Source organism: Acanthochromis polyacanthus, chromosome 5 (genome assembly GCF_021347895.1).
Source record: "Acanthochromis polyacanthus isolate Apoly-LR-REF ecotype Palm Island chromosome 5, KAUST_Apoly_ChrSc, whole genome shotgun sequence".
Classification (NCBI taxonomy): Eukaryota; Metazoa; Chordata; class Actinopteri; family Pomacentridae; genus Acanthochromis; species Acanthochromis polyacanthus.
Genome location: NC_067117.1, coordinates 28,950,651 through 28,972,966, shown reverse-complemented (window position 1 = coordinate 28,972,966; position 22,316 = coordinate 28,950,651). Strand labels below are relative to the sequence as shown.

The window sequence follows — 22,316 nt, the reverse complement described above, 5'->3', positions numbered from 1 at the left end:
AGTTCTACCTTCACTGTAGCTGTGCTGTTAAATTACACATAATGAGCAAAATCATAGAAAAAGACTATTCATTTACATGTAATCATCAATAAAGACAAAAGCTGTACAGAATGTCCACATCAAAAATTATGAATAAAAACACTGTAGAATTGTACTATATTATACCATCTAAAAAAAAAAAGTTATTTTTGTGTGTAGAAATACAAACACTGTTTCATGGATTTTAAATCTTCTAACATTTCATATTGTTAGGGTTGTTGAGAACCCAGGTGCAGACATCACTGACAAAACACTAGGCATGATTAAAGAATTTATTAACTAAATCAAAAAAAACTTTTACAACTGAAAACAAGACTGAAGTGGACATAAACCTAATTAGACAGAGGTGAAACAACAGACGAAGAAGGGAGGACAAAACTAAACACGACAAAGGCTACGGCAGACTAAGAGGAACTTACAGAAGGAGAACGAACAGCAAACACAAGAGCAAACTAGGGTCAAACAAGCATCAAGTCCAATGGGGGTAATCCAGAAAAGGGGTGAAAAATGGCAAAGTCCAACAACTGAGAATCCAGCGGAGGAGGGTAGTGGGGAGTGCAGAGAGAACTGCATGTATGTCTAACTATGCACCAGCAAAGACTGAAGGGAATGGCAGAGCTTAAATACAGGAGACAGGTGAGTAGAATTGACTAATTAGTGGCAGCTGACGCTCGTGCCGTAATCAGAGCAGGTGACAAAGCCAGAAGATGAGTGACAGGAGAGAAGGGCCACAGACAGAGGGAGACAAAGACACTAGCAAAAATACACACAGAAGAGCAACCAACACAGGAGGAACAAACAGGCACGAGTCTAAACAGAAAACAACAAGGTCCAAAAAGGGTCAATCCAAACGAGGGGAGGAAGGAAAAGGGAGGAAAAGTGGAACAGGAACAAAGGCAGCACAGGGGCAGAATCCTGACACATATAAAAGAAACACATCAAAAAACGTTTTCATTCAGCAGCTGAGACCCAAATAACACAAATATCTACCACAACTTCAAAATACTTTACTCTGACTTGTGAATATCACAGGATGCTGTGCACAAAATGCTTCATACATGTAGTAGTTACTGTGGCAGCTATGATTAAGATAACATCAAACATCCATCCATCCTCTATACACCGCTTTATCCTCACTAGGGTCGCGGGGGGTGCTGGAGCCTATCCCAGCTGACTCGGGTGAAGGCAGGGGACACCCTGGACAGGTCGCCAGTCTGTCGCAGGGCTACATATACAGACAAACAATCACACTCACATTCACACCTACAGACAATTAGAATAATCAATTAACCTCAGCATATTTTTGGACTGTGGGAGGAAGCCGGAGTACCCAGAGAAAACCCACGCATGCACAGGGAGAACATGTAAACTCCATGCAGAAAGATCCCAGGCCCACCCCGGGATTTGAACCAGAGATCTTCTTGCTGCAAAGTGAAAGTGCTAACCACTACATCACTGTACAGCCCTTAACATGAAACAACACACTAATATTACTTTGTGTTTCCTGTAAGGAATCAGAGCCACATCTTCCACCTCAGTCACTAAATTCTAAAGAACAGATTCAGAAACACTCACAGGCAGCAGTGATGCATCTACTCAGCTCCACATGGACACCTCTTAAAATAATGGCTGAAGTCTTTTTCTGAAGTTCTTCAGAAAGCAGAAAAAATTGAAGGACACCAGCCTGAACCTTGACCTAAAGGCCATTAAACTGCAGGATGGAATCACATGATCTGTTCAACTGAGGATGAAGGCAATTTTACCAGAGGCGGCCAGCATGATTTAGGCAATAATAATAATAATAATGATAATAATAATAATAATAATAATAATAGTCAAAAATGACTTGGGCCGTTATTTTTAGGAAGGTGCCAACATGTAAAAGACATTTTAACCTGATTCTCCACAATCAAATCACTTCTGCTGCTTGACTTCACATTAAACTGAACTTTGAATGAGGAATTTGGAAAGAGGATCTGATGGTCTCCAGTGATTCAGAGAGAACAGATTATTTCACATGATATTATGTGCATCGTGTTTACAAGTTGATGCTACGTTCTCCATCACCGCTGCCAGTGGCGCCAAACTCTATGCGTAATTACGCATGACGAATTGGGCACCTTGTTCAGTCATGCGCAACAGCTACAGGCTTTCAACGAGATAACCACAGAAACGTGATCCTCTGTGAACACGACAGTCTCTGGTTATTCTAAAGGTTAGAAGAGTAAACCAGTGCTCGTGCAGGAGACGCAGGACGTGCGCATTCGGTCATTCATAACAGCAGAACAGCGTTTATCACATGAAAACATTTTTCAGAGCGGCAGAAATAACTCCGAAATAACCCTAAATATAAAATGACAGATTTGAACACAACAGCCGAGTTCAGCTGAGAACAACTCAAATCTGACGGTGACCTTTTCAGCTGTTTTCTGTCCATCTTCACGTTCTAAAGCTTCTCCCAACAGTTCCACCATCTCCATGGTGACCAAAAACAAACATTTACGGCATTTGATTGAAAATATGTGAGTCTCCATTTTGTTTCCCCGAACTTTCTGCATGGTTTAAAAATAAAACATTTTCAGCAGTTTGTGAAAAATATCTCTGTGGTCATCTTGTTTTTTGTTTTCTCACACAAAGTTCAACTAAAATTCAGATCTCAAAATGGATGAAATAATAAAAAAATACAGAATTTTTAACATCAGATTTTTGTCTCAGTCACCTTCTGGTTTCCACAATTTGGACATCAAATTCAACTATAACGATGCCATTTAAATAAAATTACATATTTTCTTAACATATTGTGACATTTCAAACACATTCCTCATATTGTCTGGGATATTTTGTACAGTAAAACTCAGAAATATCAATTTTACACCCAGAAAAAACAAAAGCGTCATTCAAAGTATGTTTTCTAACATATCACCAAAACCTATGCTACTTAAAACATTTAAATTGAACAAATAATTTCTTCATTTTTTTCTTTATGGGTAAAAATATTTTGCATTTTTAAAAAACGTCTCAGTAATCATTCAGATTTCATAAACTGCACACACTAAATTCAGCTAAAATCATGGCCTGCAAGTAAAACCTCACATTTTCTTGATATCCTGTGATATTTCAAACACATTGCTCATATTTTCTGGGACATTTCATCCAGTAAAACTTAGAAATAACTATTTTACACAGAAAAAGCCACAGCATCATTCAAAATGTGTTTTTTTAACATGTCACCAAAACTTCTGTTACTTCAAATTTAACTAAAACTTTCTACATTTCTTCCTTTGTGGGAAAAAATATTTAGCATTTTGAAAAATGTCTCAGTAATCATTCCGTTTTCATAAACTTCACACACTAATGAACGAAAATAATGCCTCGAAGTAAAGTCGCATAATTTCTTATTATATTTAGTATTTTCAATACATTCCTCATATTTTCTGACATATTTATACAGTAAACCTTAGAAATATCACGTTTACACCAAAATAGCCACGAGCATCATTCAAACTGTGTTTTCTAACATGTCACCAAAGCTCGACAAACTGAACAAATTGAGCCAATTAATTCTCATTTTCGAGCTGAAAACGCTTCCTGTTTGTTTCTCGAGGTTAAAATGAACTGTTTAGGAAAAGAGAAGATCTCTTCCTACCTGCAAGCTGAAGGTCCAGGTCCAGGTGCTCCCAGCGGGCGGACATCTCGTCTCTCAGCAGCTCCGGTTCGTCTTCTTCTTCTTCCAGAAATAGAGTTCACTCCGCAGAAGTTTTTGGTTTTGTAAATGCTTTCCAGAGATCTCCAAAGAGGTCAGCTGTCAGCTCAGGTCGATTTGCAAGTGTCCTCAAGAAGTCCAAGTGCAAAAAGGGACCGATGGAAGGTCTGCAGAGCTTTTATAGGCTCCGACGTTCTGTTTCCAGGAGTTTAAATGATGCATCCAGGACTTTAAATGATGCATCCAGAACCACTCTTGATCTGTTTGGAGAGGAGATCTGGTTCAGTTTTTCCAACACCTCTGGCAGGAATAAGATTCCCAAAGTTGTGCTGCACAAACATGAACTTTTTTCTTTAAATTACCACAATAAAAAACACATTCCTGACAATTATAAATGGATTTTTTTTTCAATTTGTGGCTCTGCTTTGTTAAATTAAAGAAAATAACTAATAAAATCGCAAAAATTAAACACATCAGCTATGAACCAATCAGCTGATTGGTCCACATCTGGGATCAACTGGCTCAGCTCACCTTCCTCACTTTCTCTGACAGGAGCTGCTTCCTCCTGGAGCTTCAGTCCATGGTTTGGGTTTTGTTTGCTGTCTTTACGACACCAGATCGGTTATTTGCACTGCAGTAATCCATTTTTAGTTGTTGTCTCCTTGTTTTCTTGCAGCCTTTGAGCCAAGCTGTAACAAAATGCCTCCACAACCACAAAGGGACATCAATGGAAAAAGGGAGATTTAAATTTCTTTTGCAGTGTTTTATTTGGCAAGAAAATTATTGTAAATGTTCTTCAAGAAGTGAGTAAAAATTTTCCCCAAAAAAATCTTAAAATATATAAAGTGATGACACATATATCAGTAAAACTTGTAATATTTTCTTTAAGAACATTTACATAAAAATCAACCAAAATCCAGTGAATTTCGCTGGATTAAGAAACATTTTTAACATTTCTTTGTTCCCCCAAAAAATGTTCAAAGATTTCCCAAAAATGTTGAAAATCTGGACATCAGAAGTTTCACTGTGAAAACATGCATTTTTCCACATTTTCAAACTTTAATTGACCCACAGGATAACATGAGGATGAACCAGCTGTACTGCAGCAGTGGGCGCTTTGTGGCTCCTCTCTGGGACTTTCTCTTCCTGGGATAATCGGACAGATGTCGACCTCTGGCGTTAAAACTCCGACAAGAAGTTTTTTTTTTCTGTTTTTTTTTTTTTTCCTGCGACTTGACTCGGCTGCCACGTAGCTGTAGCTTCCTGAAGGACGAGAAGTTTTCCAGGAGCATCTCTGGCCTGAGTAAGTGTTTGTGCTGCAAACGGTGAGTGTTTCTGGTGGTCTAACAGGAAATAAAGCAGATAAATGAAAACAGAGCTGCAGGGCTGCGGCAGGATGGCGGTCAGAGTTCTGTTTTTTCGCTGAGGGACGAAGTTTTATGGACTGTAAGTTCAGTCGAAAAAAGCAGCTCAGTCCTTTTGTTTACATTTCAGAAGGAAATGTTAAACTTGAATGTGTCTGACAGGGTTAGAAGGTAGAAACTAAACTGAGAGAGTAAAAGAAAAGCAGAAACTCCAGATCCTCGTAGTTCAACAGTATTTCCTCCACTTACCAACGAAATATAGTGAAGTTTTTCATTTCATTTCTTTTCTTGGATGATAGTGGCCTCTTAAATGGCTTTTTAGGGGTGTGAGGAAAAGAAGTGTTTTTGAAGTGAGATGGTTTAACTTTCTGATAGTAGAAAATGAGTCTCTGTGTTTGTTGTTGTTGTTTTGTTTTTTGTAAGGATATTCCTATATCGACTTTCTTGAACTGTTAACATGAGAGTTGTGTGGAAGGTTATCCATTAATATCAACAAAAAAACAAAAAATCTGTATTATGTTAAGGTTCTAACAGTAGGAATGACTTTGTTCTTGTTCGATTTGTGATGAGTTTCCAGCGACTCCTGTAACTCTATGCCGTTGAAATAAATGACCGCTTGTCTTAAAAAACAATCATGTATTTTAGTTTTTTCATAGATTTATTATCAGATCTTTGCTGAGCTTCTCAGACTTTGTAGTGTTTGTAGCTGAGTCTAACCAGTGTTTCAAATGGACTTTTTATGGTTTAAATTAGCTCAGAGGAGTGGCCAGCTGTAGTCAATACAAGAAATCACAGCCATAATGTTGAACAAATCCTAAAAAAAAGCCATTAAAACTTAAAAGTGATTGGTTTCCATAAAAATAATACATTTTGAGTGTTGGGTCATTTTGGTAGAATTTAGTTTTGTTATTTTTTCTTGTAAACAGTCAACAAAAAAATCTAATTTGTATGTGTTTGTGTCTGTCTAATGCAGCCACGCCTTTTGAAACACAAAACAGGTTTTCACACAAATATTTCATGATAATATTTGCAAATGTGTAAAATTTTAAGAGTGTCCGAAAACTTTTTTCCACCACTGCAGATGTTGGTGTTTCTATGGAAAGTCATTGAGGCCAAAAAGGTGGAATTTCCATCTGAAGGATTGGGACTTTAATGGTCAGCTTCAGGTGTTTTGACCCTTTTGTCTTTAAGATTTGCAGGTTTTTATTTGTTACATGGTCCTACAGTACGTGCAGATGAATGCAAAAACTGGAAAAACTTACAGAAGTTGAAATATTTGCAAAAAATAAAATGCAGCCCTCAAGGAGCAGCCTCGATGGAGTCTCTGGACACCATCCATCTGGTTTGCATGCAGTAATGCAAACATTGTTGCACCCTTAAAATTTTAAGTGTGTTGGAAAACTTTTTCCACCACTCTATTTCTACGTCACCAAAACTGATAATTTAAGGTTGTCAGTTTATTTCTTACCCAATGAATTGTATCGTATTTCCAAGAAACCTAGTATAAATCTACGAAGGAACCAAAATGCAAAATGCTTTAGAAATTCCCTCATAGCTTCATGTTATTCCAGGGTTATTATTATTCACTGTCATTCATAAAAAGTTCAAGACAAAAGTTAAAATAGCATTTCCGGCTATTAGGTTCAGGATACAGGATGCTCGACTGTGTCATTTAGATTTGTTGTCAGATTTAAAATAACATTTACATTCAAAATCCATACTAAAATGTCTGCCTTTATCTTTTTGTAGCTTTTTTGAAGAAAAAAAAAACTTCAATTGAGGAGCGGTAGTTACAGAATTCAGTCTCATGCTGGTGGGAACATTAGGATTCCTTAAACAGATGATGCAATGGAGTGTCAAGAACAATCTAAACTTAACACTTTTGTACTTATATTTACTATCAGCAAGTGAAAAGTGCTTTTTAATCGCCGTGATGCAACTTATTGGTGCAGCTGTTATTTCAGTCACACACCAAATTCCCCACCGCTTCGTCACCGAGCCGTTTTCTCCACAGCCGTGCATTTGTCCATCTCAAACGGACTCTCTAATGAAATCATGGCAATCAACAGGAGGGTTGTCATGACGACGCCACAGCTGCAGCAGGCTCTTGTGTGCTCCCTCGTCCTTTTCTTTGAGCTCCAGGACTCCCTGTGGGTGCAGGATCAGGAGATCGGAGCTGTTATCTTTATAATGATTTGCCTTTATTTTGAACAGAGGATGTCAGCTCAGAGACGGATCCGAAACTTGAAGGGCCTGACCCGAATATGCACATAGCACAGCAGAGGCAATGGGTGAGTTTCCATTTCTATTAAAAATGTTGGCCAGCAAAGTGTGGATTTTTTATTGATTTAGTCTGAGGTAAAGTAAGGTAAGATAAATTAAGTTTGCCAAATCAAAAGACAAATTAAACAAACCAGTCACAAGTGCAAAGAAACTTAGCCGGTCAGGTTTTACTAATGGACTCTGCTAGAACGCTCTTATGAAATCAAATAGGTTTAGTCTGGATTTCTCGCCTGCTTCATTTGCATTTCAGTTGGTGGATCCTGAACATCAAAGAGCCACAGGTTGATTTGAGGAGCAGCTGCAGAGACATTTTTTCATTTTATAATGCTCTGTGCAACAGCTGCTGTTGTGGCAGGATTTGAACGATGAACTCTAAACTTTCTAACGTCACAAACACTTTCACATGTTGACCTTAGACTGTAGAACAACAAGGCTACAGCCCAGCAGCCCTTCACAGGATTTCTTCTCTTCTTTTTAAGCTCTATGTAACATTAGATGTCTTTAAATTGCATCCTCTAATGTACTTAATTTCTCCATTTCCTCTTGTATAGGCCACAGTTGCCTGTCTACAGTAGACATAAAGTATCTCTCCAGTCACGTCTGAGTTACATCAGCTCCCTTCTCATTTCAGAAATCTATTTAGAATTGCTTTTGCTTTTGAATCCCCACATGTTCTGGCTGCTCATTACAGATTTCACATCTTTAACTCTTTTTTCTGCCCTAAAATATGAGAACCGAAATGTTAAACTTTCCACAGATCAGGATTGAAAGTGATTAAATCCTGTAATGTTTTAACTGTGTGACAAACACCCCTTAGCTATTTTCATGATGTTTTTGTTTTCAGTTTTATTCTTATTGTTGACCACTGCCTGAAATTCCTTTCATGTTTTATGGTATTATCTTGTATATTTACCCTTGATGCACAATTTAAGTCTCTGAAAAGGGGCTGTTGAAATAAGTTTACGAGTAACCAACTACATTTGTTCTCCATTTCTGTCAGATATTTGTGTGAATTTAGAACAAACATTGACTTAACATACATTCCTATGCAATGACATTTAGAATATCCATAAAAACAACCCAATATGAGATTTTTTCACTGGCTGTCAAATAGATCGTATGTATTTTATGAAAATTACCTGTAAAGTAGAGCCTTCACATACATGTACTGCAGTAAAATGTACAATATTTCCCTTTGAAATGTAGTGGAAAGAAAATATAATGTGGCATAAAATAAATAAATGGAAGTTGAAAGTAGGTTGAAAGCAACAAAACATAAAAATAAATGAAAGATAATGATGGGAAGACACTTCTTCTAGACTGCTGAGAGGCATTTTACTGACATTTACTTTTTTCTACTGTTTAACCCTTGTGTTGTCCTTAACAAAAAATGTTGTTGCCTTGTCTGAAAAATTCCAAAAATTCGGATTTTTTTCCCCCCAAATTTATAAAAAAATAAATAAATTGCAAGATCTTCAGGAAGAAAATTCCTGAAAAATTTCCCTCAATTTTTTTAAAAATAAAAAATCCCCAAATTTGACAGCAAAATTCACTGGATTGTGGTTGATTTTTTTCAGAATTTTCTTAAACATTTTTTTTTAATTTGTTTTTTTCCACCAAAAAATGTTCAAAAATTTCCTTAAAATTTTTGAAAATGTGGAAGTTTTCACTGTGAAAATATATATATTTTCCCCAACATTTTTAAAACTTTAAAACGGCTCAATTTGACCCGAAGGAGGACAGGAGGGTTAAGAATGTTGGGTCATAGAAACAAGAAGAAATAATCTCTTCTTGAGCTCAAACAAATCTTGCATTCTAAATATGACTTCAATAAAAGCAGAATTATTCTAACAAAAACCTGAAAGATCAAAAATAAAACTATTGTGATGTAGAATGGTCTCTTAGCCTGTAAGTAGCATGTTGGATCTGGCTGAAGCAAGGGCATAATTTGCACCGGGGATACGGGGGTCATGACCCTCGCAAAAATCACGTTCAGCTAATGTAACCCTCACAATATAATCACATTTTTCCAATGTAATAAAAGCATTAATTATCTTGTTGATTTTTATTATTAATATAATTTGCCAACAAAACAGTAGCAAGTTTAATCATCTTAATGTAACCCCCCACACCCCCACCGAGTACTTGGTATCACCCAACCCGCGGCGCCTCCTCTAGTAACGTTCACTTTTCCCTGCCCCAGTATATTTGGCATGGATGGAGACAGCAGAGCCGTGAAGAAATGAAAAGAGCGCGAAAAGGACAAACAACAATTCTTCATTGTTGGTCAACACCAACAACTAAAAAAAAGGAAATATCTTCACTAAAAAGAGGTAAAATAGCCTACCTGTCTTGTTAAGTTAGCTGATGATTTGTGACTGGAGTTGGTTTGAGCTTGTCCTGTGAGGTACAGCCAGAGAGTGTTGGGGATGTACTGTGTAGGACCAGTGTCAGTTTTCACTGAATTGTAACTTAAAGGGCTGTTTGCTGACTTTGCTCCAATACACAGTGATGGATGGCGGCGTAGTTAAACTGCATTTCTCGGGGGAACCGGGCAGGTCGTAACGGCGCTGTTTTCCACATCAAATATCTTTTCAGAAGTGAAGCTACTTTACTGATCAAACAACGCAATAGCATACACAGAAGCTACATTTTTACAGGCATTTCTAAATCCTGAAGGAACAGGGATGTCTGCGTCGGCCTGAAGCGGTAACCATGGTGACAACAGACGCTCCTCCATGTGTATTAAGTATCCATCCTGCTGCTGCAGCAGGGTGACTGCGGAGCACGCAGCCGGTGACAGTGACAGAGGAGGGGAAGAGAAGTACTTCATCTCGTGAATCTTGACAAAATTTGGGAAATACCTGAATGTATTTATCTCCTCAAATTGTTCTTTGACCTTACTGGTCAGTTTTAACCGGGCTGATACCATTTTAACATTAACTAAGCTTTTTTTTTATACCAGGTTCAAGAATATGATCAGTGGCGGTTCTAGCCTTATTGACTCCCTAGACAAGTCAGTCTGTCGCGCCCAGTCACCGGTAAACACGCACCCCTCTCGCCTTTCCTGTTGACGGGGGATGGGGGGGGGGGGGGGAGTGGAATATATATACTATCGGGCCGTCTTCGCCGTCTCCCCCCCGCCACCTGTCGCCGGACTAGCCTAGCTTAGCTAGACTGTATTCCCGTTATAAGGGATATTTGTAATACACAATATAAAGGCTGTCTGGTCCCCAGGCAATCGCCGGACGGTCTCGTCGGTCAGAGAGCAGAGGGCGCACCTCTGAGTCTTGACCTCAAGAGGGCGCCATTTGTTATGTAACGTAAAACCATCAGAGTGTCAATGGATGCTTACTCAGCTGCGTGCTTATGTAGGGAATTGTATTTAATGACTTTTCCCCCCCCTTCATCATGCCGCCCCCTTGAGTTTGCCGCCCTTGGCGGCCGCCTAGTTGGCTTGTGCAAAAAACCTCCACTGAATATGATTGCCGAACAGGCCATGAAAGAGAGGCAGGTGACCAGAGAGGGAGAAGCACAGTCGCAGATGAGGAGAGAGAGGAGGAGGAGGTGACAGAGGAAGTCCAGGTGATGGAGGATCATCAGGTGACCAAAGAGAGGGAGAGAGAGCACAGGGAAAGGCAGCACAGGAGGCACAAATGACCAGGTAACATACCTTAGCCCTTGTACTGTGTTAGCTTTCTCTATACATGCTCCACGCCAGAATAGAGGTGCAAGCTGCACTCCAGTATGCCACCCTGTATTGTGTGATGTATTGAGTGTTGCCATGAATTGTGCATAAGACATTTTCTGTTTGCACTTTAGTTTTGTCAATACAGTGATGCAATTGATTAATCTTTAAAGTTCTTGATTTTTCTTTTCATAGATAGTTGACATAAACCCAAAATCAATTAAGTGGAAGCTGCTACGGTCTTGCTAGCTAGTACTTAAACACAATAGGAATTAATTGGTCATTGTTGCATAAATACATAAGTACACAGCTGCAACAACTTCAAGTAAATCACCAATGTATTTCTAATACAGACATGCCAAATTACCACGACTCCTTTTACAAAAGTAAACGATTCAATAAATACCAATAAACAGGCACAGAGTTTAACCCCCCCAATGGAAGACCCAAAGTTACGCCCTTGGGCTGAAGTCACCTAATTTTTTACTAATTTGTCTTTATTTTGTGTAATTATGACAACCAGCTGCCATGTTATTAACAATGCCAGTAAATATTGTCGGTAATGCAAAGGTCTTTTCACAAATGCACCGCACAAAAATGACAGTGAATAAATGTCATCCATTTCGAAAAGCACTGCTGTTGACCTCATGAAGCACATTTTAAGAATATGATTTTTGCACTTGCTGCTGAGGTTAATGGAGCTTGTAGTTCCAGGAAGAACTTGTGGGTTTTGAAACATGAAAACTCATAAATTCACATTCATTTTTCATTTTGTGCCTCACAGCTGAACCATGTGAATGTCTGCTTCCTCCCAGATTGCTCCATCCTCCTGCTGGCCAGCGTGGTCTCCACTCTGGGCGGCCTGGTGTTCGGTTACGAGCTGGGCATCATCTCTGGCGCTCTGCTGCAGATCAAGACCGAGTTCGGCCTCTCGTGTGTCCAGCAGGAGGCTCTAGTCAGCTCTTTGTTGACCGGAGCCTTGCTGGCCTCCGTCGCTGGTGGCTGCTTGATCGACCGTCATGGCCGCAGGAACTCCATCCTCCTCAGCAACGTCCTGGTCCTCACTGGCAGCCTGGTCCTGCTCATCAGCTCCTACCCGGCGCTGGTGCTGGGCAGGATCACGGTGGGCTTCGCCATCTGCATTTCCTCCATGTCCTGCTGCATCTTTGTGTCAGAGATGGTGACTCCTGACCGAAGAGGCTTCCTGGTAACGCTGTATGAAGCAGGGATCACTGTGGGCATCCTGGCAGCTTATGCTATGAACTACATCCTGTCAGGGTCTGAAACAGGGTGGAAGTGGATGTTCGGGTTGGCTGTGGTGCCGGCTTTGGTGCAGCTGGTCTCCATCTGGTTTCTCCCGTCCAATGCTAAGGAAAGTTTCAGCCAAAGAGAGCTCATGGAGACCATTGAAACCCAAGAAGCAGACGACGGCAAAGTCATCTCCAGCAAAGAAAACAAGGCAGTTCAGTACAGCAGCTTCTATCTGTTCCAGCGCCATGACAACATGAGGACTCGCACCGTCATCGGGCTGGGACTGGTTCTGTTTCAGCAGTTCACGGGGCAGCCCAACGTCCTCTTCTACGCCTCCACCATCTTCCACTCGGTGGGGTTTGAGAGCGACGCCTCGGCAGTGCTGGCGTCGGTTGGTTTGGGGTTGGTCAAAGTGATCGCAACTCTGACGTCGATGGTGTTTTTAGACAGAGTGGGGAGGAGGCCTCTACTCATCAGCAGCTGTTCTGTCATGGCTGTTTGTCTGATCACCATCGGACTCCTCAGCGGACGATCGCTGATGAACTCTATGAAGCCTTGTGATTCTCAGAACGTCACTCTGGTCAACAGAACACATCTACCTCAATCACCTGCTCTCAGTCCAGCAGTTGTGGAACCACCTCTTAGTGAAAGTCACCATTTTTTCAATAACAACACAAAAGATGAAGATCAAATGTCCAATAAAGTCAGACAGGCTTCTCCAGAGTCTTCTCCAAACGTCCACAGCACAGTTGTGAACTGGATCATTCTCATGTGTATGATGGCGGTTGTCAGCGGATATTCAGCTGGATTTGGACCAAGTTAGTATACTCACTCAAAATGGGTCGATCTGTTTGTGCTGCATGCAATAATATTATTCAACTTCACATTTTTCCATTGGGTTATTAGAACTCTGTGTATTAGTTCTTTCCAGAGTTTCTGCCACCAAGAAGTCAAGCCAACTTTATTTGTATAGCACATTTTAAAAACAACCAAGGTTCATAGCAGCGTGCAGCATCATTACAGCAAGATAACACTTTGTCCTTATGTCCAGCGTGACAGTTCTAATAAAATAGTGTCGTTTCATCCAGTGGGTCCCACAGTTTAGATGATTTAATAAGCTCAAAATCTATTTTATTGATTTTATTTTATTTATAAGAAGTACAATATTTAATTGTGAACTTCCCCAGGCATCCCCTGACAAAAAAATTAATAAATGAATAAAATAAACAAATCAATAAATCAAATACAGGGGTGCAAAAAGCTAATTTTTGTTGAAACTACATCGGTTAAAATCGAATTTCTTGTTTAAGCGAATCATGAATTTCCAACATTAAATGAAAGTCTCAAATGAATTTACATCACGAGCCTAGAGAGATGAAAATATATGTTGAAAATTAAGCAGAAATAGTGTTGATAATTTACCGTTTAAGTCAATTTCTTGGTCAAAAAAAGGTCAAAAATTCACTGACTCGGCTTGTTCAAGGTGAATATTTGCTTGTTTTCCTTGTCTTATACAGAAAAGATGGATAACTTGTACTTTTAATTCATTTAGAGAAACAAAAATAAGATTTTTAACAACAGTCTGACACTGTAAACATACTGTGACGAGCCCTGCTTTTAAAATTTTCCTAAAAGTTGAAGCATACATGTATGAATATTAAAATAAATCCAAAAGTTGTAGTACTGATAAACAGAGGGTTAAATTAAGTATTTTATACTCTGCTGGCTGTTATAACTCAATGCATTCTAATTTATTTGTTCATTGTTTTGTCTGTATCTGCATTATGTAACTCAAATCATATAAAGGGTGAAATAGTTTCCCTCTGACTTGTACTGAGCAGAAAAGGCATAAAATGGGAACACTTAAGTAAATTAAGTACAGCACTTGAGTAAATATTCTTACCTCCATCGCTGATTATAATGTGCATTATTCTTTGCTATCAAATGACTTAAGTAGTGACCTTAATACTCTGTGTATTTACTGTTTCTTTTCTTCTTTTCATGGACCAGTGACGTGGCTCCTCCTGAGTGAGATATTTCCAGCTGCTGTCAGAGGAAGAGCGTTCGCTTTCACCAACTGCTTCAACTGGGCTGCAAACCTGCTGGTCACCTTCACTTTCTTGAATGTCATTGGTGGGTTTCAGTGAGCAGCACAACAGCTGTGATGTTCAGACATTCAGAAAACCATGAACACTTGTAGAACGTATAAAGAGAACGCTTCCAAACTGCATTTATATTCAATGAACAACTGAATATATTGATGTATTCCGTGATAAAGAACAGATATCAGGTACAAATTAAGAACTGGAGAAGCTCAGTCGTATGTGACTCTGTGGACTAAATTAACAGAACATCAACAGGCAAAGCAGCACAGGACCAAGCTGAGCCTCATACCGGTTACTGTTCTGTATCAGCTTATCTTATCACATCACGCCCAACACCAGCACATGGGAGTTTTCTTTGAGTTCTTCAGGTCGGGCTGTTCTGAGAGTGTTTTTCAAATATATATACATAGGCTGGAAATCTTTTCTTTATCTGGCTTCTCTAAGCCTAAAAACAACCATAGGAATGCTAAGTGATCACACAAAGCTGGTTATCAACTTAATAAGTCAACCTGAGGGCTGAACTAAAGCTCCAGTCAGATAACGGCTATCATGAGGCTGGTTATCAACTTTCTGCGCCAGACTCTGTGCGTTGACACGAAAGGGAGTGTTTAGACTTAAAAAGTTAGTGCTTTGACTCTACTGCACATAATGCAGAACAGAAATGCTTCCAGAAAACTGCTATTTTTTAATTTGATTTATTTTATCGATTAACGCAGCCGCTTGTTTGTAACTAACAGCTGCACGTTAGAGCTGTTAAACTTCATTTATTCAAGGTTGATGTTGTATTGAAGTGCATTTAGGTTTGCTCTAGCTCATAATGCAGAATATAAATTCATTTTTTGGCCAAATCAGCATAAAATTTACATTATTGATTGATTATTTTATGTAACAAATACCAATAGAATTTTCTAATCTGTGTTCTATCAGCTGCAGTACCAGCAGTGTAAATGAAAACATACAATAGTGCGATTCGTGCATACATGTTGGTTTCCCATGGCAACAGGATGCACACAGGTTGCAGTGCTGTAACTACACAGCTGCTTTCAGTGGTTTTAGTAACATAAAACTCAACAGGTTTGCAGATTAAACATTTTCCCTCAGCTGAGGACCTGTACTGCCTCATAAATATTCATCAGGAAACTATTTGTTTAAAAGGAGACACTTCTTACAGCTGATTTAAATCCAGCCACATTAGCTCCATGACATCAGTTACCATGGTGATCTAGCCAGTTAAAGGAGAACCACCTTCATGACACTGAAAACTAGGCTCAACATACCTGCTAACCCCACTTGGTAGTTCAGCCCAAACCAGGCTGTGAGCTTGCCAGGATGGAGAACAGTGTCCTTGGCAATGCCCAAGAGGGAGTCCCAGAAGAATCAGAAGAAGAGGAGCAGCCCAGCAACTCCAATATTGAAAGCGCCAAAACTTGACAGTCAAATCTATGAAAATAGGCTGTCTCATTCTGACAGTGTTTAAAACAGTTTTTATTCTTTTAGCTGCTTCGAGGTGTTTTGGCAGCAAGTAAAGACCAAATAAGAGAAATATCATTTATACGTAAAAGTAAACTTCCTGCAAATCTTAGAAAATGAACAAGTGGGCTGTAAGGCTTTGGTGTTTGAATCAGTTTCTGTTTTAAGATTACATTGCCATACAAAGTCAGAGAGAACATTGAAATGGCTTCGAAATCGCTCACAGCTCTTGATTTAGTTTTGTTATCTCAAACACAAGCTGCTCCAGAGGTGCAGATTGCGGAACAAAAGCATGAACTGAAAACTAAATATGCAGCACAGAAACATGTCAGACTTTCGAGAAAACACCACGTCTCATAGTGATCTTACAAACTACAAGTGCGTCACAAAATAACTTTGTCAGCCTGATTCAATGATGAATTCTTGCTCGTATGTTCACTGTGGGGCTGCACAGTGGAGTAAGGGGTTAGCACTTTCGCCTTGCAGCAAGAAGATCTCCAGTTCAAATCCCGGGGTGGGCCTGGGATCTTTCTGCATGGAGTTTGCATGTTCTCCCTGTGCATGCGTGGGTTTTCTCCGGGTACTCCGGCTTCCTCCCACAGTCCAAAAATATGCTGAGGTTAATTGGTTACTCTAAATTGCCCGTAGGTGTGAATGTGAGTGTGATTGTGTGTCTGTATATGTAGCCCTGTGACAGACTGGTGACCTGTCCAGGGTGTCCCCTGCCTTCACCCGAGTCAGCTGGGATAGACTCCAGCACCCCCCGTGACCCGAGTGAGGATAAAGCGGTGTATAGAGGATGGATGGATGGATGTTCACTATGTGTGTGTTTTTATTCCACAGATGGTATCGGCCTGTCGGGCATTTTTCTTGTGTACGGACTGACCGCTGTAGCAGCCGCAGTGTTCTTCTACTTCATGCTACCAGAGACCAAAGGGAAAAGTCTGGAGGAGATAGACAAGGAGCTCCGGCTGAGCAGGTACACTAGAGCCCAAAAAATGACATAAGCATAGGAAATTTTCATTTTATTTAACAACTCTCTTCTGGCTAGAAATGACATGGATGAAGATACTGTGTCAGAGATGGTAATGAGAGTGTTTCTATGTTTAAAAAAACATTTTAGCATTTTTTAGTGTTTGTCTTGGCATGTTGGCATCAGAAGTGCTCAGATTCATCAGGATGGTCTTGATGCTGATCCTTTGATTCCTTCTGGTCTCTCGCGCTACCGGTGCAGGAGTTACTTTTTCTCAGAGTGGAACTAATTGCACTTTTTGATGATGCTTTGCATTGCAGGAACTGGTACTTTCAAACATTTGCATATGGCTTTACAGCCTGTCCCTGTCTTGTGAGCAGCCACAGCGTGCAGCTCTCTCTCAATGATGGACCCTAACAGCAGCTCACTTAGCTTTTAGCCACGACTAGCAATTGATGGGTGACAGACTTGAGAACTACCGCATCAGTTGTTCTGTTTATAGTGTTTAAGAAGCTGCAATTTCTTGAAATTTTCAGAAATAGTTCACTTTTATTGTTAGCATCTCTAATTCATAGTATCTTACTGTCCTTTGTCATTTGTTTCTCATTTCCAGCCAAAAGAAACTTATTGGTTGAACAAAACAACACAAAAAATAAGATGTGTTATGACTGATTTTGTACACTGTCTGACAAAACAAATTAGCCATGTGTGATTCCATGTAAGAGAATGACATGTGATCTTATTTTGTAGGTTTTACTACAATGAGGAGTGTTGCAGCTTCATCAGCAGCAGAAACACGTCGCCTCAGTACCAGAGAGTCCACTGTCAATGCAGCACCTCAGGGTGAAAACTCTGTTATCATTGTCATAGGCATCACTAAGTCAGTGTTGTGGTGTACTATTAGGGCATCTCAAACAATTTGAACATTGTCAAAAAGTTATGTTTTTGTTTTCTACAGGGTGGGCCATAAGTTTCCATACATAGGAAAAAATACACATTTTATACTGGACAACCGTTTTTATTTATATAATGTGCTCTATATGATTACCATTGTTTCCACTGTTGATGAACGTGCATAAACATAGTTGAAGTTATGCTTGTAATGGCGTTGGTGATACGTTCATTGAAATGATTTCTGTCTCGTGTTTTCACCTGATACACCATGACCTTCAAGTGTCTCCAAAGATGGCGTCAAACGCATCTTCTAGAGTATATGAAACATTTAAAAAAAATAAGCATTATACATTTTCCTATGTGTGGAAACTTATGGCCCACCCTGTATATTCTTTACATGCAGAGTGAAATAGTTCAACCTTTTTTTTTTTTCTATCTATTTGATGATTATGGCTGCAAGAAAGCAGCATCTCCATAAAGCTTCTTGGCAGATAGAAGCATGAAGTGCTCTAAAATATCCCGGCAGACGCTGCATCGATCATCATAAAACAAAATGGATCATCGCTAGAAGACGATATAACTGAGGAAACTTTACACTGGACTTCAAGCACCTTGGATTCTGTGCCTCTCCACTCTTCCTCTTATAGACTCTTGAGAATTTGATCTCCAAATGAAATGCAAAATTTCCTTTTCTCTTGGACCACTTAGCAACAGTCCTGTTCTTTGCTCCTCAGCCGGGGCAAGATCTTCTGACTCCGTCTTGATATTAGGACAGTTGCAGCTCCTTTCTTGAAGACATCTCTGCTTGGTGGCACTTGATGGACTGACACCAGCCTCAGTTCCCTCCTTAAGAAGCTCTACCAAGCTCATGAATCCACTTTTCTTGACAATCTCTTAAAGCTACAATCATCCCACATTTTCCTGCCACACTTTTCCCTTCCAGTCAACTTTCAGCAATGATCGTGTCGAGGGTGTTGATATTCTTCTGGACGACTTTGAAGGCAGCAGTCTTCTCCACGATTGTGGTTGCATGTACTCAACTAAACCAAGTGATGCAGAATACTTATGCTGTTCAATTAGTAAACGACTCAAACTCAAAATGAAGTACTCTAATAATTTTGAGATACTGGATTTTCATGAGCTATAAGCTACAGTCATTCAGTCAAAACAAAAAAGGCTTGAAATAGTTTACTTTCCTGGTAATAAGTCTAGAATATATTAAACTTACACTTTCTTAAATAGCTGATGAAAAATATTAAACTTCATCGCAATGTTTACATTTTTAGAGATGCATTAGTCCACACACTTGAAGAAATGATCCATCTGCACTGACTGAGGAGCTTTTGACAGAAGAGAACTTTACTCTGTTGCCCCTGATACTGAAATACAGCAGTTATAAAACTTATGGACCCCTGCTGAGTATTTAAGGATTGAAGATCTGACTATGAAGCTTTGAGGAAGTCTACAGTCACACTGATAAAAAGCCTGAACACAAAAGAAAGATAAAGAAATGATATCTCAATAAAAAAGGCAGTGGATCAAAGACAATGTTCCTGGGTGTGGAAGAAAGCACGACATTTCTAGAGCGAATACCTGCAGGAGAACCCCATGAAGACTCCAACAAAAGCCTTTCTGCGCTTCACTCATGACCGGAAAGCACAAGAAAAAGAATGTGGATCAGCCTGTAGACTTCTGAAAGTCTGAAGCGTGGAGTGATAGAGCAAACTGGAACTGTGAGCAGTATGACTGAGGTCAGATCAACAACAAGAACATCTGACAATCAACGCTGAAGCCCAGAAACCAAAGAATGTTAGTGAGATGGAAGCCTGGAGGAAACCAGAGGGTCGCTGGAAGTCATAAAGGTCAATAGATGCTCATTAAAGGGCTGAATTTTCTTCAGCGAGTTTAATTACGTGAATCTTTCTGTTGCATCTTCAGAAATGCGTTTTTGATTCCAACCAATAATGTGTGTTTACTTTATATTAACTGCATATTTATTTACTTGTTTACCACTCGTGCTGTAATGGATTGTGATTTAAAGCTGTTTATATTCATGTCATGTCATTTACAACAGCAGCCTTTTTGACTCGTCATAGTTGGAAAAGCACAAAAGGTGTACTTAATACAAATAAAACAAACTGTTACATTTACCTGAGCAAGTTCTGGCATCCTCAGTTTGTCCATTCTGGCTACAGAAAGTAAAAGACTTTAAAGGATTACTACATTGTTTAAATCACACCTTTCAAGATTTAGGTCAGCTCTGACTTTGCAGTTAAAGAGGACATGGATATTTGTAATAACATCAAGAAGATATCCCCTAATGTCCAATATGAACTATGTATAAGAATGTGGAGCACTTAAGTGTTGTCAAGTGGGGCCTAGTTATTTGAGATCCCAGGAGCAACCACTACCTAAATAAAAGCTTTAAGCAGACCAATGAAAAGTTAAAATGGGAAACATTATGTTAACCATATGATTATGCTTGCTAAAATATATACTCAAAATTGTTGATTTGATGAGATGATTTATTTTGTTTAAACTAAGTGGAATGATTTTGATTTAGAAAGAGATTCAGTGCGGCTTAATGTGAATGATAACTAAAGTAATCCCTGTTTAAGCTCTGTGTGTGCAGGGCAAAAAGCAGAAGTCACCATGACACTGCAGAAAGGAGGACATTGAGACATTCTGTGACCAAATATGGTTATAGGAAGCGCATGGAGAATGACTTCACCATTGTGCCTTGAACATGCCTTGAATGTGCCTTGACCAGGCCTTGACAATGTGTGTAGTTGTTGTGAGCCTGATAGTTAAGCAACTGAGCGTACAGATAATGTGTGTATATTAGAGGATGAGACTATAAAAGAGAGAGTCAAAGACACTGAATTCGGAGTTCTGCCCCGGAGGGGGGAGATGCTGCTCGCCGGAGCTGCCGGAGAGCATTGCCAAAGTTCTGAAGAGTCGACACCGGACCTTTCGCCCAAGAGACGTGAAGACAATGCGGGACTTAGGCTGCAGAGTTCTTTGAGAACGTCGTTGAAAGCAAAGTTGATGTAACTTTGTTCAAAAGAAGAGGACCACACTGGTCATGACATGCTGAAAGGAGTGTCCTGAGAGGTCTGCAGTTATCCAAAGAGATGAAGAGAGGCAAGCACCTACGACATCCAGAGAGGCAAAGGAGGCAGCAGCAGAGGGCTGCTCCACTCCAGGGCCTGGAGGACCCAGTGACCCACCACAGCCTGATGAGACGGGGGCTTTCCACCACCACCATCCGACTGAGAAGACAGCTGAGACGCCCGCACTTGTGTTCCAGCTGCTACTAAAGATAACTGCCAGACCACGATTGGCTTTCGGGACCTCTCCACTCCCCCTGCTAAGGAAGAACACCCTCCGCCCACAAAGAAGACTTCGTACTGAGTCTACTGGTCGATCGAGTGGCTCTCCCAGACGCAGGTCAAGACTGGGTGAAACAGCGGTGGCCACGCTGTCCACTCTGTCTCCTAAATTTACTAATTAGAGAAGATTCTTAGGTACGCTCAGCTTAGTTTAGTTTAGTTAGAAATAATCAGGAATAATTAATTGTTTAATCATGAATTAATGCTGTGCCCCTGCTAATAATTGCTTAATAAAACGCTATATTGCATTTAAAGAGAAGTCTTATGAGATTATTATGATTCACCTATTCTGCATAGTGGTAAAAAGTTAAGCTGATTGTGTGCATTAAATCTAATGGTTCTTAAAAGTTACTTTAATCCAACTAGTTACTTTAAACATTACCCCTGAGGTTAGTTATCCAAACCTCTAAAACGAACCTAGGAATATCAGCAAGTGCAAACAGTTTTAAGAGGAAAAGCTGTCGTTAACAAACGTGATCAATAAATCAATTCTACTACTTAGGAGGGCTGCTTAGTGAGAGAGTATTTAATGAAGTAAGAAGGGTAAGACGTTTGGAAGAAGACAGTTAGGACCTAGGCGAGTATTCCTCGACACCAGCTTAATTATTCTGCTGAATCCTGTTAGGTAAATTCTAATAGGCAGATAGAATCTGACCCTTTAAACGGAGAGCTGGTCCTGAATTAACCTGAGGAAAGGGTTAAGGAAGGCTATACTGACCGACAGTGTTTTTTGTTTTTCTAAGCCTAAAAATATTGTGAAAACCCATAAAAATGAAGGTTCACAATTATTTCACAGCATTTCAGGTGTGATAAGTTGTTTCTCATCTGCATGTCTCAGTTGATCTGTAAATTCTTTTTGCAGGATTTTGCAGTTACACAGAACAACCGGCTGTTTGAATCCTATATGTGCCGAATTTCTGTGGTAATTTGATGAAATATAAATGTATTTAACCAAACCTGCAAGTATCAGCTCACAAGTATTTGGAAAGTAACAGTGAAGTAATCCAAGAGAGTAAAGGTGGCATTCAGGGATGTCATTTAGTTCCAGATTTCAGGCAGTCACTGATTTCAAAAGACTGTCGTAATAAAAATAATCTGTATAACTGTTAGTTTGTCTAATTACTGTGAACATGAGGGGACTATCAAAGAACAGC

The 22,316-nt window shown here is 39.7% G+C and overlaps 1 protein-coding gene across 6 annotated transcripts in view; it reads left to right on the top strand.

Moving 5' to 3' along the window:
- Nucleotides 1-22,271, top strand: part of slc2a10 (solute carrier family 2 member 10) — a 37,664-nt gene extending 15,393 nt beyond the window's left edge. For 2 of the 6 annotated variants that reach the window (XM_051948501.1, XM_051948500.1), the window contains exons 2-6: nt 7,321-7,397; nt 11,893-13,146; nt 14,339-14,461; nt 16,747-16,882; nt 17,627-22,271. In XM_051948501.1, the coding sequence (XP_051804461.1) occupies nt 7,394-7,397; nt 11,893-13,146; nt 14,339-14,461; nt 16,747-16,882; nt 17,627-17,723 (1,614 nt within the window). In that variant the 5' untranslated portion in view covers nt 7,321-7,393 and the 3' untranslated portion in view covers nt 17,724-22,271. Of the gene's footprint in view, nt 1-4,973; nt 5,068-7,320; nt 7,398-11,892; nt 13,147-14,338; nt 14,462-16,746; nt 16,883-17,626 lie in introns of those variants that run through there. The other 4 variants (XM_051948499.1, XM_051948502.1, XM_051948498.1 and 1 more) reach the window with 3 other exon arrangements.
- Nucleotides 22,272-22,316: the final 45 nt, after the last annotated feature.